Source organism: Lampetra fluviatilis, chromosome 68 (assembly GCF_964198595.1).
Source record: "Lampetra fluviatilis chromosome 68, kcLamFluv1.1, whole genome shotgun sequence".
Lineage (NCBI taxonomy): Eukaryota > Metazoa > Chordata > Hyperoartia > Petromyzontiformes > Petromyzontidae > Lampetra > Lampetra fluviatilis.
The window spans coordinates 627325-654540 of record NC_136342.1 but is presented as its reverse complement, the minus strand read 5'-3'; the positions used below and the strand labels follow the sequence as shown (position 1 = coordinate 654540).

At 53.5% G+C, this 27216-nt stretch overlaps 2 protein-coding genes across 4 annotated transcripts; one reads left to right on the top strand and one right to left on the bottom strand.

Annotated features, from left to right (window-relative positions):
- The first annotated feature begins 498 nt into the window (after positions 1 to 498).
- Positions 499 to 9012, top strand: FUT7 (fucosyltransferase 7). Its single transcript, XM_078882966.1, has 7 exons — positions 499 to 512; positions 1505 to 1636; positions 2892 to 3010; positions 4281 to 4425; positions 4904 to 5011; positions 7048 to 7185; positions 8439 to 9012. Exons 1-7 carry the CDS (start codon positions 499 to 501, stop codon positions 9010 to 9012), a joined length of 1230 nt encoding a protein of 409 aa, XP_078739092.1.
- A 6966-nt stretch (positions 9013 to 15978) lies between these two features.
- LOC144952584 (uncharacterized) lies at positions 15979 to 25536 on the bottom strand. 3 transcript variants are annotated; one of them, XM_078883060.1, is made up of 7 exons: positions 25452 to 25536; positions 19679 to 21305; positions 18805 to 18922; positions 18461 to 18678; positions 18036 to 18227; positions 17756 to 17827; positions 15979 to 16916 (listed from the first exon to the last, which is right to left on the bottom strand). In XM_078883060.1, exons 2-7 carry the CDS (start codon positions 21263 to 21265, stop codon positions 16455 to 16457), a joined length of 2649 nt encoding a protein of 882 aa, XP_078739186.1. In that variant the 5' UTR covers positions 21266 to 21305; positions 25452 to 25536; the 3' UTR covers positions 15979 to 16454. The 3 variants fall into 3 exon arrangements, with proteins under 3 accessions (XP_078739186.1, XP_078739187.1, XP_078739188.1); XM_078883061.1 differs by having other exon boundaries at positions 18805 to 18919; XM_078883062.1 differs by having other exon boundaries at positions 19706 to 21305.
- Between the last annotated feature and the right edge of the window lie 1680 nt (positions 25537 to 27216).

Below are 27216 nucleotides of genomic sequence, written 5' to 3'. Positions count from 1 at the left end.
ATCATTAACACTGAGAGAGACAGAGCAGAACGTTTGATTAGAGACAAAGTTGATCGATCTGGATATAAATTATTTAGTTTTGGCTATTTAAATTTTTTGAGTGATTATCATTTTTTGCTTAATGCAGTATTTCCCCCCCGAGCAATTCATTGCTAAAAAAATTACTCGATTAAAAAAATATATAAATAAATAAATATATTTGTAAACCCCCCCTCTGTCTCGTATTTTGTTAATGGTACAGTCCCATAGCGGGGAGCGATGTCCGTTGACTCCGTTGATTACAGCGCGGGCAATACCAAAGTGTGATTTCTGGATGGGGGGTGAGAGAGAGAGACTGGGCGCATGGTGGGAGGCTTTGTGGTTTTGGGGTTTGAGCGGCTTGGGTTTGGGACCGTGAGATTTGGGGGATTTGATGAAATCGCGGAAGTTTCACCCCCCCCTCCCCTTCGTCAATGCCGAGCTCTTACAGACACACCCCGACTGCGTGTTCAACCAGCCATGAAAACCTTCAGGTTAGTACAATCAGTCAAATCGCTTGGGTGTTTTTTTAACTATAAATACATAAAATTTCGATTTAAAGCTTTCGTGACTGCAGGGATTCATCTTCTTGGTTCTTTCGGTAAAGTCGCGTCGAAGAGAAGTAAAAAAATAATAAAAAATAAAATAATATAATTATTTTGTTACTTCTATAAATGCATTACCCGCCAACTCACTAACAATGACCCGCTTACATTCAACACTTTCACACTAATATTTCGGTAAAGTCACGTGGGTATAAAATAAAAAAAAATCACGACGTTTCGGGCGCTCACACACCAACCCATTCACCCACTCGCCGATTCACTCTCTCACCCATCCACATCGCTCACACGCCCACACATTCACTCACTCATTCATTCACTCACTCAGTCACCCATTCATTCACTCATTAACTCACTCATTCACTCACTCACTCATTCACTCACTAATTCACTCACTCATTCACTCACTCATTCACTCACTCATTCACTCACTCACTCACTCACCCATTCATTCACTCATTAACTCACTCATTCACTCACTCATTCACTCACTCATTCACTCACTCATTCACTCACTCACTCACCCATTCACTCACTCATTCACCGACTCTATCCACCCGTAAACCCATCGATTCGCGTGTACATCCGCTGACCTATTCACTCACTCATTCACTCACTCACTCACTCATTCACTCACCCACCCACCTTTCCACCCACCCATTCACGAACCCACTCACCTACTAACCGACCCACTCACCCACCTGCTCACCGATTCACCCAACCACTCACCCATAGTCACTCACCCACTCACCCATCTGCTCACCGACTCACCCAACCACTCACCCATCTCGTCACTCACCCACTCACCCACCTTCTCACCGACTCACCCAACCACTCACCCATAGAGTCACTCACCCACCCACTCACCCCCCCTACTCACACACAAGTGTGCGTCTCTCTCTGCTTCTCTGCGCACTCTGTAGAGTTGGTTGCGCCGTGCCCTCGACGCGCCGCACCAGGCTCTGGCTGTGGCTGTGCGCTGTGGCCTGGGTCTCCTGCGGAGTCGTCGTCATCCTCTTCAGCATCGTCTTCACTCCACACTCCACCAGCAGCAAGTCACAACCAGGCCACGTCGTCACGCCAACTTCTTATCACCATCACCAGCTCCACCACCACACCACTACCACCACTACACCACTACCAGCTTCTCACCACCACCACCACCAGCAGCAGAACCACCAGCAGCAAGTCACAACCAGGCCACGTCGTCACACAAACTTCTCACCACCACACCACTAGCACCACCACCATCACCACCACCACCACACCACTACCACCACCAGCTCCACCACACCACCACCACCACTACAACACCACCACACCACCACCACACCACCACCAGCACCACCACCACACCACCACCACCACCACCACTACCACCGCCACCACACCACCACACCACCACCACACCAGCACCAGGACTCGAGAGAGGGACCAGGGTTGAGGAGTCTCGTTTGCAAGTGACCTGGGGGGGGTGGGGGGAGGGGCATCAGTGTGCGAGTTGTGGTGGGAATGTTGCTGCTGCTGTGTGGTCTAGCCTAGGGGCACCCCCCGTGGCAGCTGGCTCTGTGTGTTGGCCTGCCAGGAGCTGTCATCTAAGAAATGTGGAACCGTGACGCTGGCCGGCGCACGATGGCCAAACTCTTGCGGATGGCATCACAGCATCCCCCGTGTAGCCTGTAACAGACTGTTTAACGAACACGTGTGAGGCTGTCGCCAACAATATTATTCATAATCGACGTTTTTGGGTTTAGATCGCGTTATTTATAAATGTGTCGTAACCCTCCACCACCCGACACGGCCAATCAGTAAAAAAAGTGTCACGTTGACAAAAGACAAAATAGTTCGCTGCTTTAGCCCACCGGTGTGTTGAAGCGTGAAATCACAACAATTTTATAAATTTCGATTTAAGGCTTTCGTGACTGCAGGGATTCATCTTGTTGGTTCTTTCGGTAAAGTCACGTAGAAGGGAAGTAATAAAATAATAAAAATAAAATACAATTCTCACGACGTTTCGGCCACAACGCAAGCAGCCGTCCTCAGGTGAAGAACAGGTCTGTCGGGAAGACAGCGTCTGAATGAAACACCCCAGGCTTGGAGCGTCTATTTAAGCCCCTCGCCCACCGCCAGACACACACCCTCGCACGCGGACAGGCGCGCTCGCCCCATCTCCCCGTGTCCCACCAACCCTGGCTCCCCCCCGCACCACCACCCCTGCCGACTTGCAGGCGCTGTTCACAATGGCCGACGTCACGCGGGACGACCGCGGGCAACGTCACAAGGCCCACGTGACCACCAACACGTGGTCAGCAGCAGCAGCAGCAGCAGCTACTACAGCAACAACAACAACAGCAGCAACAACAACAGCAACAACAACAACAGCAGCAGAAACTTCACGGTGTTGGCGTGGAGATGGCCATTTACAAAGGGTGAGATCAGTTCCAGTCTCAGCGTTGTCCTCTAACGGGATCGTCCATATATGACGTCACGCACCTGGGGGGGGGGGGTGTCAGACATTTGTGACGATGTGTGACGACGGGGGGGGGGGGGGGTTGAGAAATGTGACGTCACATCAAAATGCGTAACTTTAATAAATAAATATAAACAACACGTTCTACTTAATTAAATAGACTTTTTAATAAATATTTTCTCCTACAACATCAGAGTGCAGCGCCACATTAAACACGCACTACAATGACAATAGTTTAAAGCGATTTGAAGCATGTTTTTTTTTTTGGGGGGGGGGCAGAGCTTTGTGACGTCATATTTGAGGGGGGGGGTCTGACTTTTTGTGACGGCCCCTAACGCCACGTGCGGTTTGCACGACGGCGATTGGACGCACAACGAGGCGACACAAATGTGTGTCGTGACGCGGGCGCCACTTGGACGTAGCAACGCGAGTCGGGGCCAACGCAGCTACGTCGCAGCGCCAGGCGGAATAAGCGGTGGTCGTAACGGCTGCCTGGGGGTAGCGTCGTCATCGTCATCGTCGTCATCGTCGTCATCGTCACCTTTGTCATCATCATCGTCGTCACCTTCGTCACCTTCGTCATCATCGTTATCGTCGTCACCTTCGTCGTCGTCATCATCGTCGTCATCGTCATTGTTGTCATCGTCGTCATCGTCGTCGTCATCGTCGTCATCGCACGAGGCATTGGGATGCTGCTGGATGATGCTTCTAGACGCTGCCCAGCACCACGTGTCTCTCAGTCTGCGTCACGACGTCTCACGGCGTCATCGCGGCCTCTGCGTCACCCCCTACGTCATAGAGCTCAACCGTCACTGCGGCCTTGCACCCCATTGGTTCTCAGTCTCCCCCCGTGTCTCCCCGTGTCTCACCCCGTGTCTCACCGTGTCTCACCCCGTGTCTCCCCCCGTGTGTCTCACCCCGTGTCTCACCGTGTCTCCCCCCGTGTCTCTCCCCACGTGTCTCCCCGTGTCTCACCCCGTGTCTCCCCCCGTGTGTCTCACCCCGTGTCTCACCGTGTCTCCCCCCGTGTCTCACCGTGTCTCTCCACGTGTCTCTCCCCCCGTGTCTCCCCCCGTGTCTCACCCCGTGTCTCCCCCCGTGTCTCACCCCGTGTCTCCCCCCGTGTCTCACCCCGTGTCTCTCCCCGTGTCTCTGTCCGTGTCTCTCCCCGTGTCTCTCTCCGTGTCTCTCCCCGTGTCTCACCCCGCGTGTCTCCCCGCGTCTGCCAGGAGCGAGCCCCCTGCGGGGTGACGAGTGTCTCGGCGTGTCCCCGCGCTGTCTCCTGTCCCAGGACGCGCGTCTCCTCCCCTCGGCTGACGCGGTCGTCTTCCTGCACAGACACGTGCGCCGTGACCTGGCCAACCTCCCACTCGGGTGCGTCTCTCGCTCTCACACACAGACAGATAGCTACACACACACAGACACACACACACAGACACACATACACACACAGACACACACACACAGCTACAGACACACACACACAGCTACACACACAGCTACACACACAGACACACACACAGACACACAGACAGACACACAGACACACACACACACAGACACACACACATGATGTTGATGGTGATGTTCATGTTGATGGTGATGTTGATGGTGATGTTGATGGTGATGTTGATGCTGATGGTGATGTTGATGCTGATGGTGATGTTGATGGTGATGTTGATGGTGATGTTGATGCTGATGGTGATGTTGATGGTGATACTGATGTTGATGGTGATGTTGATGGTGATACTGATGTTGATGGTGATGTTGATGGTGATGCTGATGGTGATGTTGTTGTTGATGGTGATGTTGATGGTGATGTTGATGGTGATGTTGATGGTGATGGAGACAGGAAACGGCCTCCGGGCCAGATCTGGGTGTGGGGCTGCATGGAGCCTCCTCCCTACGCTCACCTGCCCAGAGGTCTCCACACGGTCTTCAACTGGACACTCACCTACAGGTACACACACACACACAGACACACACACACACACACAGACACACACACACAGACACACACAGACACACACACACACAGGTACACACACAGACACAGACACACAGACACACACACACAGCTACACACACACAGCTACACACACAGACAGACACACACACACACACAGACACACACAGACACACACACACACACACAGGTACACACACAGACACATACACACACACAGGTACACACACACAGCTACACACACAGACAGACACACACACACACACACACACACAGACACACACACACAGACACACACAGACACACAGACACACACACACAGACACACACACACAGACACACACAGACACACACACACACAGACACACACACACAGACACACACACACACATAGCTACACACAGGTACACACATACACAGACACACACACACAGGTGCACACACACACAGACACAGACACACACAGACACATACACACACAGACACACACACACAGACACACACAGACACACGCACACACAGACACACACACACACACATAGCTACACACAGCTACACACACACACAGGTGCATACACACACATAGCTACACACACACACAGCTACACTCACCTACAGGTACACACACACACAGACACACACACACACAGACACACAGACACAGCTACACACACACAGGTACACACACACAGAGGTACACACACAGAGACACACAGACACAGCTACACACACACACAGGTACACACACACACAGACACACAGACACAGCTACACACACACACAGGTACACACACACACAGACACACACACACAGACACACACACACAGGTACACACACACAGAGACACACAGACACAGCTACACACACACACAGGTACACACACACACAGACACACACACACAGGTGCACACACACAGAGACACACAGACACAGCTACACACACACACAGGTACACACACACACAGAGACACACACACACAGGTGCACACACAGGTACACACACACACACACAGACACACAGCTACACACACACAGGTACACACACACAGGTACACACACACAGACACACACACACAGACACACACACACAGGTACACACACACACAGACACACACACACACAGACACACACACACAGGTACACACACACACAGACACACAGACACAGCTACACACACAGGGGACCACTCGGAGGCTCTAAGAGGAGGAGCAGCAGCACGTGATCAGCAGCAACCGCCGCGTGGCGATGAGCTTGACACCACCAACACATTTCTCCAAGCTCTGCGATCCTGTATGGTATGGAGGCGTTGTGTAGGCCGACTGATGATGAGTGTCATGGGAAACGTTTTGTTGTTGTTGCCAGCATCATAGTGTGAGGAATAAGAATCAGGTTGCGTACCCTTTCTGGACGTTCAAACACTCTCTATAGATTCTAGTTTTTACGAGAAATCAAGTCTGTTTACATGTGAGACAGTCCACATGTGCGAGGCGGTGGGGGGAGAGAGAACACGCTCTGCCATACGGATGGAACAGATGGAGATTAGTCCACACACGTGGTAGAAGGGAGTGAGATGGAACAGATGGAGATTAGTCCACACACGTGGTAGAAGGGAGTGAGATGGAACAGATGGAGATTAGTCCACACACGTGGTAGAAGGGAGTGAGATGGAACAGATGGAGATTAGTCCACACGCGCGTAGAAGGGAGTGAGATGGAACAGATGGAGATTAGTCCACACACACGGGGTAGAAGGGAGTGAGATGGAACAGATGGAGATTAGTCCACACGCGCGTAGAAGGGAGTGAGATGGAACAGATGGAGATTAGTCCACACACACGGGTAGAAGGGAGTGAGATGGAACAGATGGAGATTAGTCCACACGCGCGTAGAAGGGAGTGAGATGGAACAGATGGAGATTAGTCCACACACGTGGTAGAAGGGAGTGAGATGGAACAGATGGAGATTAGTCCACACACGTGGTAGAAGGGAGTGAGATGGAACAGATGGAGATTAGTCCACTCACTTTGCAGGCCGGATTCGGATGTCCCCACCCCGTACGGGTGGCTGGAGCCCCGGGAGGGGGGGGAGGAGGGGGGGGAGGAGCCTCCGTGTGGCTCCGCCCTCAAGTCGGCACGAGCCGCCAACCTCAGCGCCTACGCCTGCTCCGGGTGGGTGGACCGCACCACCAACATCAACATCAACACCACCAACACCACCAACATCAACACCATCATCAACATCATCATCAACACCACCAACACCACCAGCACCAGCACCAACACCAACACCACCAACACCAACACCACCGCCAACACCAACACCACCAACACCACCAACATCAACAACATCATCACCACCACCACCATCAACATCAACACCACCAACACCACCAACACCACCAACATCAACACCATCATCATCAACATCATCATCATCAACACCACCAACACCACCAATACCACCAACACCAGCACCAACACCACCAACACCATCAACCACCAACACCAACACCACCACCAACACCATCATCATTAACATCAACACCACCATCACCACCAACATCAACCCCACCACCATCACCACCACCAACACCACCACCACCTCCACCACTATCAACATCAACCCCACCACCACCACCAACACCACCAGCACCAACACCATCAACCCCACCACCACCAACACCATCAACATCAACACCACCACCACCACTTCCACCACCACCACCAACACCACCATCAACATCAACACCACCAACACCACCACCACCATCAACATCAACAACACCTCCACCACCACCATCACCACCACCTCCACCAACATCAAAACCACCTCCACCACCATCACCACCTCCACCACCAACACCACCACCACCATCAACACCACCATCAACATCAACACCACCAACACCACCACCACCATCAACATCAACAACACCTCCACCACCACCATCACCACCACCTCCACCAACATCAAAACCACCTACACCACCATCACCACCACCACCACCTCCACCACCACCATCAACATCAACACCACCACCACCACCATCAACATCAACAACACCTCCACCACCACCATCACCACCACCTCCACCAACATCAAAACCACCTCCACTACCATCACCACCACCTCCACCAACATCAACACCACCACCATCACCACCACCTCCACCAACATCAAAACCACCTCCACCACCATCACCACCACCAACATCAACACCACCACCACCACCACCTCCACCACCTCCACCACCACTACCACCACCACCTCCACCACCAACATCAACATCAACCCCACCACCACTGCCACCACCACCACCATCTCCACCACTACCACCACCACCAACATCAATCCCACCACCACCTCCACCAACATTAACACCACCTCCACCACTACCACCACCACCCCTCCCCCCCCCCAGCAAGAGCGAGCTGGTGGCCTGGGCCGTGTCCCACGGGGGCGCCGCGTCTGGCCGCGACGCCTACCACCGCGAGCTGGCGCTCCACCTGCGCGTGTCCGTGTACGGCCGCGGCCGCACGGCCCTGCCCCGACTCCCCGCGGCGGCGGCGGGGGGGGGCACGGCCACGGTCCTCTCTCGCTACCTCTTCTACCTGGCCTTCGAGAACGCGCGCTCCCCGCACTACGTCACCGAGAAGCTGTGGGCCAACGCCCTGGGCTCGGCGGCCGCCGTGCCCGTGGCCCTGGGGCCCCCGCGGGCCGACTACGAGCGGGCGACGCTGCCGCCCGCCGCCTTCCTGCACGTGGACGACTTCGCGTCGCCCCGCGAGCTGGCGCTGCGCCTGCGGGCGTTGGCGGCCGACGGGGCGGCGTACGGGCGCATGCACGCGTGGCGGCGTCGCTACCGGGTGCGGAGCGCGCGCGGCTGGGACGAGCGGCTGTGCGCCGTGTGCCGCAGGCTCGGGCGGAGCGGGGGGGTAGTGGAGGGGGGGGCGGCGAGGGGGGACATTGCGGAGTGGTTCGCGGGGGGGGATTGAAGGGGTTCCTGGTGGGGTCTCGGTGGGGTGAGGGGTCTTCCTGGTGGGGTCCTGGTGAGGTCTCGATGGGGTGAGGGGTCTTCCTGGTGAGGTCTCGTTGGGGTCTCGGTGGGGTGAGGGGTCGTCCCGGTGAGGTCTCGTTGGGGTCTCGTTGGGGTCTCGATGGGGTCTCGATGGGGTCTCGGTGGGGTGAGGGGTCTTCCTGGTGGGGTCCTGGTGAGGTCTCGGTGGGGTGAGGGGTCTTCCTGGTGGGGTCCTGGTGAGGTCTCGATGGGGTGAGGGGTCCTGGTGAGGTCTCGTTGGGGTCTCGATGGGGTGAGGGGTCGTCCCGGTGAGGTCTCGTTGGGGTCTCGTTGGGGTCTCGATGGGGTCTCGATGGGGTCTCGGTGGGGTGAGGGGTCTTCCTGGTGGGGTCCTGGTGAGGTCTCGGTGGGGTGAGGGGTCTTCCTGGTGGGGTCCTGGTGAGGTCTCGATGGGGTGAGGGGTCCTGGTGAGGTCTCGTTGGGGTCTCGATGGGGTGAGGGGTCTTCCTGGTGAGGTCTCGGTGGGGTGAGGGGTCTTCCTGGTGGGGTCTCGATGGGGTGAGGGGTCCTGGTGAGGTCTCGTTGGGGTCTCGGTGGGGTGAGGGGTCCTGGTGAGGTCTCGATGGGGTCTCGGTGGGGTGAGGGGTCCTGGTGAGGTCTCGTTGGGGTCCTCGGTGGGGTGAGGGGTCTTCCCGGTGGGGTCTCGGTGGGCTGAGGGGTCGTCTCGATGCCGCGTGCGTTCCGGTGCCGGGGCTGTGGATCGCCCCTTGCCACTTGAAATCAGGCGGGGGGAGTCGGTCCGGTGTGCAGGGTGCTTCGAAAAAATCCGTTAGTGCTTACATGGGACTGTCGTTATACAGGTAGGAACAATGTTCCACACTGCCCACCAGGGATTATTTGTCTGTCTGTCTGTCGTGCATAAATAAATATATAATACAAACAGCTCTTTGATTGGTGGAGACCTACTGCCGGGTACGGAGAGGGGAGGGGCCTGAGGGAGGGGGGGGAGTCAGGGGAGGGGCCTGAGGGGGGGGGTCAGGGGAGGGGCCTAAGGATATGGGGGGGGTCAGGGAGGGGCCTAAGGGAGGGAGGGGCCTAAGGGAGGGGGGTAAGGGGAGGTGCCTAAGCAAGGGGGAGGGGCCAATAGTTAAAGGGGCTGGCTACCTGGCTGGCTGCCTGGCTACCTCAAGTCAAGTTATCTTTATACAGGTAGGAACAACAGGTTCCACACTTGCCCACCAGGGATTATTTGTCTGTCTGTCGTGCACGAATGCGCTGCCCACTCCGAAGGAACGTGTTTAATGGAAACAGAAACGGATAACAACACAGTGTGACGTGATCACAAATGTGATGTCAGTAGCTTCAGAAAGTCAGAGAGTCTCTCCCACGTGTTCGCCATCGTTGTCAACACGTGGCCTGGAATCTTCTACAGGTGGTGGTCTCCAGAGCACAGAGGCAGCAACATTTCTCGTGGCGTGGTTGCAAATTCTCAGAAGTGTTAAATACATTTTTTTAAGCCCCCTGCATTGAAGTCTGAACCCCCATCTCGTGAACACGCCCTTCCCTCCTTCCTTTGGCTGGGTACCCCCCCCCCCCGCCTGGTTGTAAGTTTCCTGATTTTCGTGCACTACGTATTGGGAATTCTAGGGTGGAATGCGCAATTATACATTTTAATTATTGTTATTTATCAGCTCGCCTGGTATGCAGGAGGTTGTGGGTTCGATCCCGACCCTGACGATGCCTGCTGTATATTTGGAGTTTGCGTGTCTCCCTCTCATCATCATCATGGTGGCTAGGAGATGTTAACTACCTCGCCTGGTATACAGGAGGTCGTGGGTTCGATCCCGACCCTGACGATGCCTGCTGTATATTTGGAGTCTGGATCTCTCCCCGTGGTCGCGTGGATTTTTTTTTTTCTCCGGGTCCTCCGGTTTTTCCCCTCCACATTTAGCGTCACACGTTTAGAGTACTTGGCAGCTACATATTTTCTACATAAAGCCACTTCGTCGAACTATCATTCGCTTCTGAAAAACAGCTACGTAGCCAAGTGGGGCTTTACCTGGTGCAATAAAAATAGTTTATAGTTTAATTGCTGCGGTCTAGCAGAGGGGCACCGACAGTGGCATCAGTCTGCCAGTGGGGTGGTGTGGGGGGGGTGATGGTTGTGTGTGAGATCTCACGTGCACATAGTCTGGCACAAGCGCCGTGGTGACGTCCCCACCACTTCGTGGCGAATGGAAGTCGCTGTTGCTGCCATCCCAATTGAGCCACTAAAATTGGTAATTTTATTTTAATGTTTTTGTTTAACACGCAAGCAAGAGCTTTCGCGACCGATATCAACCTTTGTTGTTAAATCCTTTATATTACGTTCGCTTGCTTGCGCGCTTACGACCGTGCAAATCTTTCGGTCGTTTTTTATTTAAATCCTTTATATTAAGTTCGCTTGCTTGCTTGCGCGCTTACGACCGTGCAAATCTTTCGGTCGTTTTTTTACCCACTTCCCGTGATTCAATCGAGCTGACATTTTCCACACAGACTCGTTGTGCGTGACAATTAATTTTCGTGAAAAAATGTTTCCAAAATTTTACACTTTTTAGGAACAAAAAATTATATGTAATTACCAATTGCTTAATGGTGCCAAGCAATCATCTGACCCATAGGTGGCAGCCATCTCAAGCCAGAGGACGAGAGGACTGTAGCCGCCACGCATATAAAGGATTTATAGTGAAAAACTTTGTTTTTACGGGTTAATTTTTATTTGTATCCATTCCTCGTACCTCCGATGAGCACGGTTGGCTATGTGCGGTGCGAAAGAAGTTCAACAACACACACGATCCCCCTCTCCTCCCCCCACAGAGCCTCAGCATGTCAGGGCAAGTGCTGTGAGTGAGCAGCACCTATGAAGGCTGCCGGCACCGTGTGGAACACGAGGGGGTGGGTGGCCAGCGCCACGCCCGGCCGCCTTTGTCTCCCCACAGTGGCGATGTTTACAAACGCATTTGAGGCCGAGTCGACCTAGGGGAGACCCAGGACCGGGTTCAGATAATCGTCACCGGTGTTGGTGGCCGTGAGCGGGCATCGAACTCGGGTCGCCGGGTTTGGTGCAGCGTAGCGCTAACCGATGCGCCACCACTCCTGGTACACACACACACACACACTGCGAATATTTTAAATGACTAAATTCCACCGTTGTACAAACGACGCGTTGATTTTTGTTGTTACCTTTAAAAGTATATTTATTTGGTTGTTCGTACTACAAACGTGAAAACAGGGCATATAAAAAGAACACCAAAACTAGAAACATTCTACCGAAGAAAAAACATCTATCGTTTTAAAAGAAATCTACTTTAAAAATTCGATTAAAAAAGTTATCAAGAAAAACATCTATGCCAGCATGCCGCAAATAAAGACGAGAAAATATGAGGGTGGTGGTGGTGGGGGGTGGTGGTGGTGGGGGGGTGGTGGTGGTGGGGGGGGGGTGGTGGTTAGGAAAGGGGGCAGGAACAGTAACACACACACACAGGTGAACGCCAGGTAGTGTGCGGGGACGGTGGGGTCAAGTGGGGCTAACGCGAGCCTCTCTTCCGAGGTGTCCATCCATCGTGGAAGAGAGTTGGTGGACAAAATAACCTCCCCTCCCCCCCCCCCCCCCAATTACCGCGGTATTTTTTGTCGTATAACTTTCAGAGCAAGATTTCAAACATTCGAGCCCAATGCAAGGTGAGAAAAAAAAATCATGAAAAAAACCCCAATTCGAGACTAACACGGGTTTTAAAGAATCCTCAGAAAATGTCGACACATCTGGGCTAAAATACAGCCTTTAAACGAATCCTTACAATACATCCTAAAGGTTTGGGCATTACAGGCTTAAAAGCATCCTTAAAAAGTTTAGATTTTCACCATCACACCATCACCCATAGTTCACACACAGAGAAACGTATAAAACCTGCACACGTGTCAAGCCCGCCGGGGTGTAAAGACAATCTCCTGAACCGCGCTGCGCCAAATTCACGGGAAAGTGATGATCCAATCCTCACGTTTACTCCAAAAGAAAATAAAATTTTTTTTAAAAATCAGCGGCCATCATCGAGTCACTGCTGGATGAAGGCCGCCCCCCCCCCCCAAAAAAAAGGCATCGTCGCCACCGCCATCTCCCGCTGTCACGCAACTAAAACAACCCCGTCCCTGTCGATCCTGCGCGCGGAGCAGATTTCGCTTCTCCATCTCCGCAGCGGACGTTCCCCTACTCCCCATGCGCTTTTCCCACCATTGGCTACCAAGGCGGTCACTTTCATTCACCCACTGGGGGCCCTTTTAATTGTGGCCGTGACAGTGTTCCGGTCAAAGCCAAAACACGCGTACGATTTCATGCCCTCTTTCATGCCCTCTCTTATCCTCACACGGAACATCTCCACATCATCATCTACGTCTCTTCAGTCATCCTCTCTCATCTCTACATTTTTGGTCGCATTTAAAATCACCTCAATAAAAAAAGAATCTCTCTAGTGTCATTCCCTCTTCTTACTGTCATCTCCAAAAGAATTTCTCCTCAGGACCCTGCAAAGGGACCAGGGCGTTCTCCCCACTGATAGTTTTTTTTTTATCCCCTCCCAGACTAACAAAAGAGACGTCTGGAACATCATCATGGTCAGATCTAGAATCTCTCGATACCAGAGGAGAGTCGAACTGTGTATTAATGCATCGTCTTCAGTCATGTATCATCATCATCATCATCGCTAACCGGGTAAATGACAAAATCCCGGACTTTTAATGTTCCGTGAAGACTTCGGCAATTCCCTTGGGGGTAACAGAGCTGCTGTTACCTCCCTCAAAACAACGAGATGGATCGTGGCAAAAGCAGGTCGGGTGGCAAAAACGCCGAATGACAAAGGGCGCCTCAAGCGCCTGCGTGGTTAAGGCCGCCCCCCCTTTCTGAAAGTTGGCTCCGCCAGTCTGCCACAACTTCAACAACTTAGTCGTTATAGCGATCGCAAAGTCATAAAAAAAGTAAAACTCTTCCTAGAAAATTTCGAAAGTCACGAATTAAAACGTACAGAAACATTTGCCAGAGGCTCCCTAGACTAGCTAGTCCCAAGTTCAACTAGGCCTCCGTTAACAGTACAGCTTTAAATTAGTTCATAAAAACACATCTGCCGTTTCATTTATACCATATTGTTTGGACAAGTATTTGAATGCTAAAGGACGTTGACAATAACATTTCCGTGTCGTATTTTAGGTAGGAGATGAACCCACATTTTGAAGAATATAAAGTCATGCCTGCACTTGATTTGTTTTTAAAGATAAAGTACTTCATAGAGTTCTCTCACATCCAACAGAAGAACTAGAGCTAGTCCCAGACATTCATTGCAAAAGCTTCAGAAGTCAACAGGCACCGACGTGGATGTAAAAAAGGTTACTGTGCTACCAAGTTTAAAACCCGAACCTTCTTAGACATCAAAACGCCCTAGCCCATTCACACAAATCCCGTAGCCTTTTATTGTTGGGGGTCATTTTGTTTTTTTTTACATATATGTCACATCTTTCCTCGGGCAGAGTCTAGCCGAGTTGCAGTCTTGCTTGCCTCTCTACACAACGAGATCCTACCCCTCCCTTTCCTAGTTTCACCTGCTGCACTCTGGCATGAGGGCCGTGTTTATTAGGTCACGGCTCGGCTCGGGCTCAAGCGAGCCGGCTCAAAAGAAGCCACGCTTAAAAATCGAGCCGACTATGAAAATGACCACAGCCACACTCAGGATCTGAAACGAGCCGAAACAGCCCCAAAGCCATGGCCAAGCCATTCACCGACACACCAATGGAAGCAAATGAGCAGTGCAAGCCCGAGTTGGGCCGTGTTAGAGACCAGGGCCTGAGTTGGGCGTGTTAGAGAGCAGGGTATGAGTTGGGCGTGTTAGAGACCAGGGCCTGAGTTGGGCGTGTTAGAGACCAGGGTCTGAGTTGGCCGTGTTAGAGACCAGGGCCTGAGTTGGGCGTGTTAGAGACCAGGGTCTGAGTTGGGCGTGTTAGAGACCAGGGTCTGAGTTGGCCGTGTTAGAGACCAGGGCCTGAGTTGGGCGTGTTAGAGACCAGGGCCTGAGTTGGGCGTGTTAGAGACCAGGGCCTGAGTTGGGCGTGTTAGAGACCAGGGCCGTGTTAGAGACCAGGGCCTGAGTTGGGCGTGTTAGAGACCAGGGCCGTGTTAGAGACCAGGGCCTGAGTTGGGCGTGTTAGAGACCAGGGCCTGAGTTGGGCGTGTTAGAGACCAGGGCCTGAGTTGGGCGTGTGAGAGACCAGGGCCTGAGTTGGGCGTGTTAGAGACCAGGGCCTGAGTTGGGCGTGTTAGAGACCAGGGTCTGAGTTGGCCGTGTTAGAGACCAGGGCCGTGTTAGAGACCAGGGCCTGAGTTGGGCGTGTTAGAGACCAGGGCCTGAGTTGGGCGTGTTAGAGACCAGGGCCTGAGTTGGGCGTGTTAGAGACCAGGGCCTGAGTTGGGCGTGTTAGAGACAGGGTCTGAGTTGGCCGTGTTAGAGACCAGGGCCGTGTTAGAGACCAGGGCCTGAGTTGGGCGTGTTAGAGACCAGGGCCTGAGTTGGGCGTGTTAGAGACCAGGGCCTGAGTTGGGCGTGTTAGAGACCAGGGCCTGAGTTGGGCGTGTTAGAGACCAGGGCCTGAGTTGGGCGTGTTAGAGACCAGGGCCTGAGTTGGGCGTGTTAGAGACCAGGGCCTGAGTTGGGCGTGTTAGAGACCAGGGCCTGAGTTGGGCGTGTTAAAGAGCAGGGTCTGAGTTGGGCCGTGTTAGAGGCCGAGCCATGACTAAGAAAAGCGGCCCTGAGAATAGATGGGTTTAATATTCTTGGTTCTTTTGGTAAAGTCACGTAGAAGGGAAATAATAAAATAATAAAAATAAAACATAATAAAAGTTTGTTTTATTTTCATAATTATGTTTTATTTTTATTATTTTATTATTTCCCTTCTACGCGACTTTACCGAAAGAACCAAGAAGATGAATCCCTGCAGTCACGAAAGCTTTAAATCGAAATTTAATAGATGGGCTCTCGACAGATGAGCTAGGTTGGCGAATCCGGCCTATCTGCCTCTTGACCCGTCTCTCTCGTGGCGAGTTTAGCTCCTCAACTCCCAACGGACTCAAGATGTAAACAGGACATGCACTCAACTAGGTCCGAGCTTAGTCTCGCCTCGGAATTCTGGTGGAGGAGTAGGCAGGCTGCTGTGGAGAAGGCTCCACTCCCACCTAGAGCAACCACAAAAGCCTGAGTCTTTCCTAGACCATTAACCCTCCCCAGTCTAGGAAAGGAGTCTCGCTATGCATCTAAAAACGGGACCTGTACCTTCAGCCACGTCTAAGAGGAACCAAGACGAACTTCCGCTAGACTCTGCCCGGGACTGCCGCCCATGGTCAGCCTAAGTGTCATTGAGGCCGGAACCGGCGAAGGAGCGCATGTAAGTGTGCACCGCGGTCGGAAAGAGGTTACTGCCGTCACCGCTCCCGTCCCTCCCACCGTCGCCACCGCCGTCGCCGCCGTCGTAGCCGGCGTCGCCGTTGAACCCGCAGGCGCCGGCGTCTCCACTGCGAGGGGCGCCAGCGCCGCGCAGGCAAGAGTCGTCGGATGTCTCCATCTTGCACACGCCGCCCTCGTCGTGACACGACGCAAAAGCTCCGTCGTAGGCCGCCGCTGCCACGATGTCACCGCCGCCGCCGGTGCTGCTGTCGGCGTCTTTGTGGTCATGGACAATGACGACGGGCGCGGCAGCTCCAGGCCCATTTTGCCCGTTGGCGTGAAACGGTGGCACGTTGTCGTCGGGGAAAGACGTGCAGGCCTTATTGCATTTCTGCCGCCGGTTGGAGAACCACAAACGCACCACCTTGCGTGTTCGGCGATTGTGGGGGGGGGGGTACAGGAGAACGGGAGGCTTGGTTACAAGTGTGCGCGAGAGTCACGACCCAAACAATCGATATAGTAATACAACAAAAAAAAGTTAAAATCGGCGCAAATTTACTGGCCCGACCAATGCCGGCTTTGCAGGTGCCGAGTCACATTTGTGCCACACAGGGTTAGCTGCTAACGGGGGGTGGGGGGGGGGTGCCTCCTAGGCTAAACCACATGGCAGCAATAATCACCCCCTACCGGCGGATTAGCTCCCACCGAGGTGGGAGGCGATGGAGAATGGATGGAAGGCGCGCGCTGCCATTTGCCGGGGGCATTTAAACTAGAAACTTTTTAGATCACCGGGTGTAAGGCCTCACCGAGCCGATACAAAATCTCTTTTTCACAAGCAACGTAGCCATCACAAATGATGGCTCAACGAAGTGGTGGCTCATCATCATCATCACCACATGGAAATTTAAAGCGGGAACCAAATACTCGAAAAACGCGTGATGTAGATTCTAAACGTGGAAGGAAAAAAACCAACGCAAGACCCAGAGAAAGATCCACGCTACCATGGAGGGAACATGTAAACTCCAAATGTACAGCAGGCGTCAGGGTTGGGAACGAACCCACGACTTGTATACCAGGAGAGGTAGTTAACATCCGAGCCACTGTGACGCAAGACGATAATGGCTACGATTTGTTATTGTTACATCATGCCAGAGGACTTCCAAACGGGCTGGTGAGCTCCATGTACAATGGCAGTAGCGGTGGTTGTGGTTGTTAGTGGCAGTGGGCGAGAGTGTGGTGGTGGTGGCGGTGCACCGCAAATACCTCCATTAACAATGGCTCCGGTACCGTAGATGCCGTAGAACGCAGCAGGACTCGGAGGGGTCCATCGCCGTCCTAGGTAAAGACAAACATTTGAAAGATGTAATAAGAATAATACACATACACACGCATACAGAAATCACGGGAAGCGATTAAAGAGTGAAATTATTCAACGCTTCTCGCACCGCCCCCCCAGTCGTCACAGTGGTCATAACGGTGATGAGTCGTAGCGGTGGTCAGTGGTGACGAGTCGTAGCGGCGACGATTCGTCCGATAGACTCACATTGTTCTCCAGTTTGAGATGCTGGGCGATGCTCGCGATGGCCGACATGTTGGGCTTGGAGCAGACATTGTAGTAGGCCTCCAACTGCATCCGCGTGTAGCTCGCAAAGTAGGTGCGCTTCTTGCGAATACGTTGCACCACCTCGCGCGGAGTCTTGCTCAGGGTCTGTCCGGCCGCAGCGTTCTCAACGCCCTGCGGGGAGTGGTGGATCCACGGTCGAGATTCCGTTTCTTTGGTGGCGGAGGGGAGGGGAGGGGGGGGGCGACTGGGTTCGTTGTCGAGCGAGCGGGCGATGACGGTCGATCGATTGCGGGTTCGTCCGGTTGCCGCGGCAACGAAGGATGGCCGTGATCGTGTGCGTGGGTGGGTGCGTGGGTGGGTGCGTGGGTGGGTGGGTGCGTGGGTCATAGCCCGGGCGACGTTACCTCTTTGGTGTCGTTGCCGCCATTGCTGCCGTTGCCGCCATTGCCGCCATTGCCGCCATTGCCGCCATTGCCGCCATTGCCGCCATTGCCGCTGATGCTGCCGTTGCTTTGCACATCGTCCATCCACAGCTTGAAGAGCGGCTGCAGCTTGCACAGATTCCTCTGGCTCAGCTGCAACGCCTCGAAGCGGCAGATCGTCGTCTGGCTGAACACTCGGCCTGGGCGGGAGGAGGGGGGGGGGGCGGCAATGAGCACGGAGTTGAGGCTTTGTGGACTACGCGACACGCGGACAGAGCGAGGCACGGGTCGAGTCTCCCACCCACACCGCCGCGCGAGAGCCTCACCGCACAGCGAGCCGACGGAGATCCCCATCTCGGCCTGCGTGAAGCCCAGGTTGACGCGCTTCATCTTGAGCTCCTTGGCGAATCGAGCCAGTTCATCGATGCTCATCAAGTTGTCCTGCTAAGACCCACGGGGGAGGGGGGGGGGATGAGAAAAACCTCCATCAACCACCACCACCACCACCACCGAGACGTCTCACCTCGGCAGACCCACCACGGGGGCCGGCCGACCCACGAGTCGGAGCGCCGCAGGGTTTGCAGCGCAGTGCGTTAACCGCTGTGCCACCACTCCCCACCAGTGCACAGATTAATATCGCCACACACACACACACACAAAGATGCCCCATGTAGCCTTCAACATCTCTTGGGCAAAGTGCCGTTCCAGTCTACCAGTTAAGATCGGCATGGCACACGAGGGTGGGGGTGGTGTGGCCATTACCATGCGCGGCCGCCTTTGTCTCCCCTAGTGGCAATGTTTACTACACACCGCACCAGGTATTTAGAGGCCGAGTCGACCTAGGGGAGGCCCAAACCCCGTTCAGATAATCGTCACTGGCAGTGTTGGCCGCGAGCGGGAATCGAACCCGGGTCGTCGGGTTCGTAGCGCAGCGTAGCGCTAACCGCCACACACACACACCTGTACATTTGTACACGTACACAACAACAACAACAACCGCCATTTGCCACTAAGTGGCGGTGACGTCACCACGACGCAGGATTGGAAGGATGCTTGCGGCGCCACACGTACACACACACCTGTACACACACACCTGTACACACACACTACACATACCTGTACACATACCTGTACACAAACACCTGTACACCTACACACACACACCTGTACACACACACACACACACACACCTATACACACCTGTACACACGTCTCCCGCGTCCTCACCTCTCCAGCGCCCGAGTCGCAGCGCTCGCGCCAGCTCGTCGTGGTGGCGCTGGGCTCGCACGAGGAGCCCGCTCCGTCGCTCTCGGGCGACGACACCACCACCACCACCACGTCCCCCTGCTGCAGCTGCTGCTGCAGCTGCTGTTGCTGCTGCTGCTTGCGCAGCTGGTGCTGCTCCTGCTGCCGGTGCAGCTCCTGGTACAGCTGCTGCTGGTGCTGCTGGTGCTGCAGAAAATTGAACTGCTGCTGCTGTTGCTGCTGCTGCTGCTGCTGCTGTTGCTGCCGCTGCTGCTGCGGTAGCTGCTGATAATGATACCGCTGTGTGGGTTGAATAGGAGACATTTGGTCTGCGTCGAGTCCATGTTGACCGGCCTGATATTGATGATGTGGATGCTGCTGCTGCTGCATCATCATCATCAACGGAGCAGGCCACGCATCTGGCGAAGCACCAGACTCGCCACCGCCACCACCGCCGCCGCCGCCGCCGCCACCGCCACCACCCGAAGCCGGCAGCCCCCACTTGCCGTCGGAAGCGGCCTCGCCCAGAGCACCGTGCCACTCGTAAGCGGGCCTCTGCCCATGGTGCGGTTGGTGAGGCTGCTGCTGCTGCTGCTGCTGCCGTAGCAGGTGATGCATCAGCAGTAGCTGCTGCTGCTGCTGCTGCATCATCGTGCCGTGGCACTCGTCGTCGGACACGCTCACCACGGTGTCGCCGCCGCCGCCGCTGCTGCTGCCATCGTCGTCGTCGTCGTCGACGATGTCGATGACGACGCGCTCCTCGAAGCGGGAGGCCGCGGGGGCCGCCGGCAAGCCCGGCCAGCCCTGGTGGTGGTGGTGGTGGTGGTGCGGCGGCGGCGGTGGTGGTGGTGGTGGCGGCTGGCACGGCACGGTGGAGGCCAAGAAGCTGGCCGAGGTGCTGGCCACCGCCAGGTCGTCGTCGGGGGACGCGGCGCCCAGGCCGGAGAGGAACGGAGCGGCGAAGCCGATGGACCTCGGCGTGAGCTGCCTTTGCCGACGCTGCTGCTGCTGCTGCTGATGATGCTGCTGATGCTGGTAAGCCAGCGTTTCATCCGTGGCCACGCCATTACTCTGAACGGCCGTCGGCGAGCCGGCCGTCGTGACCACGGTGGGCCCGTAGGTGGACGGATGACGAGGAGGGCCCTCCTGCTGCTGCTGCTGCTGCTGATACTGCTGCTGGTGATACTGCTGCTGATACTGCTGCTGATACTGCTGCTGATACTGCTGCTGTTGCTGCAGCTGCAGAGAGTAATAGTCTGGGATGTTGATAGTAGCGAACCAGTTTGTCCCCATCCTATGTCCCAGAGGCGTGTCCGGTGTCTGCAGCGATGACGACGACGACAAGGAAGACGAGGAGGAGGAGGACAGCGACGAGTTGTTGAAAGCGTCCATCACCTGACCGCCAGCGCCGGTCGGCTCCTCGGGCGGGGAGCTCTGCGCGGAGACGCCCGGGTGGGGGCCGTAGGCGCGGAAGCGGTTGTCCAGAGAGGGCCCGGGTTGGGGTATGTCCAGCGCAGAAGTTTGGAGGGATTGGGTCTCCATGGTGGTCGTTTGGTGGGGCGATGAGAAGCGAAGAAAGGATCTAGAAAGTTCGATTTAAAAAAAAAAAACAAGAAATGAAATTTCGATTTAAAGCTTCTTTCGTGACTGCAGGGATTCATCTTCTTGGTTCTTTGGGTAAAGTCACGTAGAAGGGAAATAATAAAATAATAAAAATAAAACATAATAAAATATTATTTGTATTAGGTTTTAAAATATTATGTTTTATTTGTATTATTTTATTATAATAAAATATTATATTTCGATTTAAAGCTTTCGTGACTTCAGGGATTCTACCTTCTTGGTTCTTTCGGTAAAGTCACGTAGAAGGGAAGTAATAAAATAATAAAAATAAAACATAATAAATTCTCACGACGTTTTGGCCACAACGCAAGCAGCCGTCCTCAGGTGAAGAACAGGTCTGTCGGGAAGACAGCATCTGAATGACAGACCTGTTCTTCACCTGAGGACGGCTGTTTGCGTTGTGGCCGAAACGTCGTGAGAATTTATTATGTTTTATTTTTATTATTTTATTATTTGCCTTCTACGTGACTTTACCGAAAGAACCAAGAAGAAATTAAATGTTAAGATGGAGGTCCTCTTTGGTTTATAGGTGGCAATTTAAATCAGCATTTAAACAAATACAGGGTGAACCAAAAGCCAGGTGCAGAGGGCTTTTATTATAATGGAGGGTGGCCCAAAACTCAGGACACCCTGAAGCAGCGTCACTGCCCGAAAAACGTCACTTATTGAATACAATTTTGGAAGCCGCATACACACACACACAAGGCGTTGTCGCTATTGACACGACACGCATAGAGTTTTTGTTCAACTTGAGAAGAAAAAAAAGCTATACACCAATAAAATAAGTTATTCATTTTCATTTTTTTAAAATTACAAATAAATATATTTAAACTGCTGCAAAGTTTTAGAAAAATACGGATTCTTAACAAGAGAACACATTCCTGCGGAGGGAGCTGGTAGGAACGTCGGGTTGCTCGGTCAATGGCCTGCAGGGTCAACGGCGGCGTGGTGTATTCCGCAAATATGCCCGACTGTGAGGGCGGGCACAAGCCGGCATGAGTAGGTGAAACGTTGAGTTTTATAAGGGCACCACGGGGTGACCAGCCCCTCCCCACCCAGCACCACCCAGCCCCTCCCAGCCCTACCCAGCCCCTCCCAGCCCCACCAGCCCCTCCCAGCCCCACCCCCCCCACCCAGCCCCCCCCCCCACCCAGCCCCCCCCCCCACCCAGCCCCACCCAGCCCCACCCCTCACACCCAGCCCCACCCAGCCCCACCCCTCACACCCCCCACCCAGCCCCACCCCTCACACCCCCCACCCAGCCCCACCCCTCACACCCCCCACCCAGCCCCACCCCTCACACCCCCCACCCAGCCCCACCCCTCACACCCCCCACCCAGCCCCAGCCCTCACACCCCCCACCCAGCCCCAGCCCCACCCCTCACACCCCCCACCCAGCCCCACCCCTCACACCCCCCACGCAGCCCCACCCCTCACACCCCCACCACCCAGCCCCACCCCTCACACCCCCACCACCCAGCCCCACCCCTCACACCCCCCCCACCACACCCCCCACCCTCTTCATCCAGCCCCACCCTCCCCGCTCCCCCTCCCTACTCAGCCCCTCCCCACCCAGCCCCTCCCTGCACGACGGACGGACACAATAATCCCCTGTGGGCCGGTGGAACCAGGAGGTTCCTACCAGTACAATATTCAGATGTGACCGCGGCTCACATCAGGAGAGTGCCATGGGCTGGTGCCTGGGCCAAACAATCCGAATGTGAATATTTAGACTGCAGTAAGAAATCCGTAGAGCTATGAAGCGCTCCCCCCCCCCACCACCACAAATGTCCAGTAGGGGGCACGTGGCGCAGAACGTGACAACAGCAGCAAGCAATGAAACAGCGCGACTACACCACAAACAAAAGACAAAGATCCCCCGTATAGCCTGCAACAGACTGTGGGGCAAGTGCTGTTAGCGCGCCTATGAAGGCTACCGGCACTGTGGCACACGAGGGGGTGGGTGGCCAGCACCACGCCCGGCCGCCTTTGTCTCCCCGTGTGGCGACGTTTAACTACACACGGCTACGCCAGGTTATTCATTTGAGGCCGAGTCGAGGCACCAGGACCCGTTCAGATAATCGTCACTGATTTTGGCCGTGAGCGGGAATCGAACTCGGGTCGCCAGGTTCGTAGCGCAGCGTAGCGCTACCCGCTACACCACCGCTCCCCACACACAGACACACACACAGGCGCGTACGTGATATCAGACGAGGACTTAACGATTAATCGATCTCGAATCGATATCGCAATTTTAAACAATGCGATAAGAAAATGGCAAAGGCTGCGATTTTTAGCGATTTGATAAGTCCTATGACTTTATTGAAATTGTTTTATTTTTATTATTATAACTTTATTTATTTAACTTAACAATTGTTCTATGTGTGATTGTTCTATTTCAATTAAAGCATTTTAATAAATACATGTTGGAAGCAATTCATGTCTTTTAAGTTATCATCCTTGAATTAGAATATGTAGAGCAGTTCATATTGTGATGGTATCACGTGGTAATGCGCCACCACATCGATTACACACCGAATACTGAACTGAAGATTTGAAGTTTTCGTGACTGCAAGAATCCACACTCTTTAGTTATTTCGGTAAAGTCACGTGGGTAGAAAACTTAAAATAAAAATAAATTAATAAATAAAACATAACGAGCGCTTGTGTTGCGCCCGAAACGTCGTGAGTTTATTTTTATGTTTCTATCTCCGTGACTTTACCGAAAGAACTAAAGAGTATTGAACTGAAGCTTGACTTTAAAGACGTTTTATCGCAAATCAAATCGCGATATCTGTCAGAAGAATCGCAATGAGAGGTTTCCCCCAGATCTCCAGCCCGACTGCTACGCTCGCTCGCAGCTTGCGCTTTGATCACGACGCTGCTGCTGCTACTGTTCCTGCTGCTGTTGCTACTGCTGCTACTGCTCCTGCTGTCACTACTGCTGCTACTGCTTCTGCTACTGCTGCTACTGCTTCTGCTACTGCTGCTACTACTACTACTGATACTGCTGCTGCTACTAGTGCTGCTACTGCTGCTGCCGCTACTACTGCTGTTGCTGCTGCCGCTGCAACTCTAACGGGCTAACTGCGAAATGGAGTATTCTTCAAGCAGAGTAGTCGATGGGCTCTTTCGCTAAAGTCACGTTGGTAGAAAATAAAATAAAAATAAATATTAATCAAATATTTAAAAATTAAAAAACAACAAAAAAACTCACGACGTTTCGATCGCAACACAAGCGGTCGTCACCAGGCGGGAGAGACTTTACCACCGCAAAGAAAACAACCCACATCGAATATCAATTCCTGCAGTCACGAAAGTTTTAAGTCGAAATGCGAAAAAGAGCTTCATAGCTCATCGGATTTCCTCCGGGTCATGAATAGTCGGACTGCGTTGGCAGTGGCGCACACAACAACAGTAGAAGTGGTTGTGCACAACAACAAGTGGTGGTGCACACACAACAACAACAATAGAAGTGGTACACGCACAACAACAACAGCAGCAATGGTGGTGCACGCACAACAACAACAGCAGCAGCAGCGTGCAGCCTTTAGTGTGTGTAGTGTATAGTATAGTGTGCGTAGTGTATAGTGTAGTGTATAGTGTGCGTAGTGTATAGTATAGTGTGCGTAGTGTATAGTATAGTGTATAGTGTGCGTAGTGTATAGTATAGTGTGCGTTGTGTATAGTGTGCGTAGTGTATAGTGTAGTGTGTAGAGTAGTGTAGAGTGCGTAGTGTATAGTGTGCGTAGTGTAGTGCGTAGTGTATAGTGTAGAGTAGTGTATAGTGTAGTGTAGAGTGCGTAGTGTATAGTGTAGTGTAGAGTGCGTAGTGTATAGTGTAGTGTAGAGTGCGTAGTGTATAGTGTAGTGTAGAGTGCGTAGTGTATAGTGTAGTGTATAGTGTATGTAGATGTATAGTGTATATGTTGACTTTCTTTCGCACCCTAAGTAGCCAGACCGTGCAAATCGCTCGCCGCGGGTTGTAAGGACGACGAAACTAAACACAACAACAACAACCACCAACCACCACCACCACCAACCACCAAGCTCTACGTTCAATCCCAGCGCTGCAACCCTCAAGCTGAAGTTGAAAGCGACTTACCGTTAGCGGAGGTCGCCCCGTCTAAGTCGACGCTTCACGTCCAACGCTGCACGACTTGCCCTCGACACGAGATCCAGGGGGGGGCACGAAATAGTGGGGGGCACGAGGTGGGGGGGGCACGAGGTAGTGGGGGGCACGAGGTGGGGGGCACGAGGTAGTGGGGGGCACGAGGTGGGGGGCACGAAATAGTGGGGGGCACGAGGTGGGGGGCACGAGGTAGTGGGGGGCACGAGGTAGTGGGGGGGGCACGAGGTGAGGGGGGCACGAGGTGGGGGGGGGGTAAGAGGTAGGGGGGGGGGCACGAGGTAGTGGGGGGAGGCCGCACAGCTAACTGACATCCACCCCACCCTCCCCTAACTACCTGCCTTTTATAGCCCCCGTCGGCGAGATCTGATTGGTTGATTGAAATTGAAGGTGGGTGGGGGGCGGGGTGGAGTACGTCGATGCTGTGATCTTATTGGTTGATTGAAATTGAAGGTGGGTGGGGGGCGGGGTGGAGTACGTCGATGCTGTGATCTTATTGGTTGATTGAAATTTCAGGTGGGTGGGGGCGGCGGGGGTGGAGTACGTCGATGCTGTGATCTGATTGGTTGATTGAAATTTCAGGTGGGTGGGGGCGGCGGGGGGGGGAGTGCGCCCATGCTGTGATCTGATTGGTTGATTGAAATTGAAGGTGGGTGGGGGGCGGGGGTGGAGTGCGCCGATGCTGTGATCTGATTGGCTGGCGTGGTTTTATCTGCCCGGCGCAGGTGTGAGAGGGAGGGGGGGTGGTGGTGGTGGGGGGGGGGAGTCGTGGGTGCTGCGTTTTGATTGGTTGTTGGTGATTGGTAGGGGTGTTGGTGTGCAGGGGGGGAGGGGTTGAGGGGGGGGAGGGGTGAAGGGGAGGGGTTGAAGGGGGGGGTGAAGGGGGCGGGGGGTATCTGTGGGGGGAGGGGCTGGGAGAGGTGGGTGGGGTACCTGTGGGGGAGGGGGTGGAGGGGTCTATGGCCATACGTCACCAGGGGAGGGGAGGGGTGGAGGGGGGCGGGGGAAGGGGTACCTGTGGGGGAGGGAGGGGGTGTGGAGGGGGGCGGGGGGAGGGGTATCTGTGGGGGGAGGGGCGGGGCTGCTGTGGGGGGCGTCTGCGCGGTCGTTTGTCGCGCTGCGCGATTCGCCGGTGCCAGGGGAGGTGCACCAACACGTGCCGTGCCAGGGGAGGTGCACCAACACGTGCCAGGGGAGGTGCACCTACATGTGCCAGGGCCCCCAGGGCCGTCCGCTCACTCGCTCTCTCTCTCTGCCTCGGTCACTTCGGGGTGGATTTCCACGCAGCTCTCTCTAGGATGTACCAGGCTTCAAAAACTCTTTGGTTCTTTCTGTAAAGTCACGTAGGGATAAAATAAAAGTATTTTATTTAATAAAATAAAATTATTTCGAAAAGTTTTTTTTTATAAAATAAAATAATTTTATTTTATTAAATAACATTGTTTCCACGTAGGTATAAAATACTTTACTTTTACACGTAGGTATAAAATAAAATAATCTTATTTTATAAAATAAAAATATTTTATTGTATACGTAAGTATAAAATACTTTACTTTTACACGTAGGTATAAAATAAAATAATCTTATTTTATAAAATAAAAATATTTTATTGTATACATAAGTATAAAATACTTTACTTTTACACGTAGGTATAAAATAAAATACTTTTATTTTATAAAATAAAAATATTTTATTGTATACGTAAGTATAAAATACTTTTCTTTTACACGTAGGTATAAAA

What these genes read in the sequence shown, in the direction of transcription:
- FUT7 (XM_078882966.1), top strand. An exon ending in CTGGCCAACCTCCCACTCGG is followed by an intron (nt 4,426 to 4,903) that starts GTGCGTCTCTCG and finishes TGATGGAGACAG; the next exon opens with GAAACGGCCTCCGGGCCAGA. An exon ending in AGCGCCTACGCCTGCTCCGG is followed by an intron (nt 7,186 to 8,438) that starts GTGGGTGGACCG and finishes CCCCCCCCCCAG; the next exon opens with CAAGAGCGAGCTGGTGGCCT.
- LOC144952584 (XM_078883060.1), bottom strand. Translation starts at nt 21,265, where the DNA reads ATGGAGACCCAATCCCTCCAAACTTCTGCGCTGGACATACCCCAACCC. An exon ending in CGCGGGAGACGTGTGTACAG is followed by an intron (nt 18,923 to 19,678) that starts GTGTGTATAGGT and finishes CGTGGGTCTTAG; the next exon opens with CAGGACAACTTGATGAGCAT. An exon ending in GCGGCAACGACACCAAAGAG is followed by an intron (nt 18,228 to 18,460) that starts GTAACGTCGCCC and finishes CACTCCCCGCAG; the next exon opens with GGCGTTGAGAACGCTGCGGC.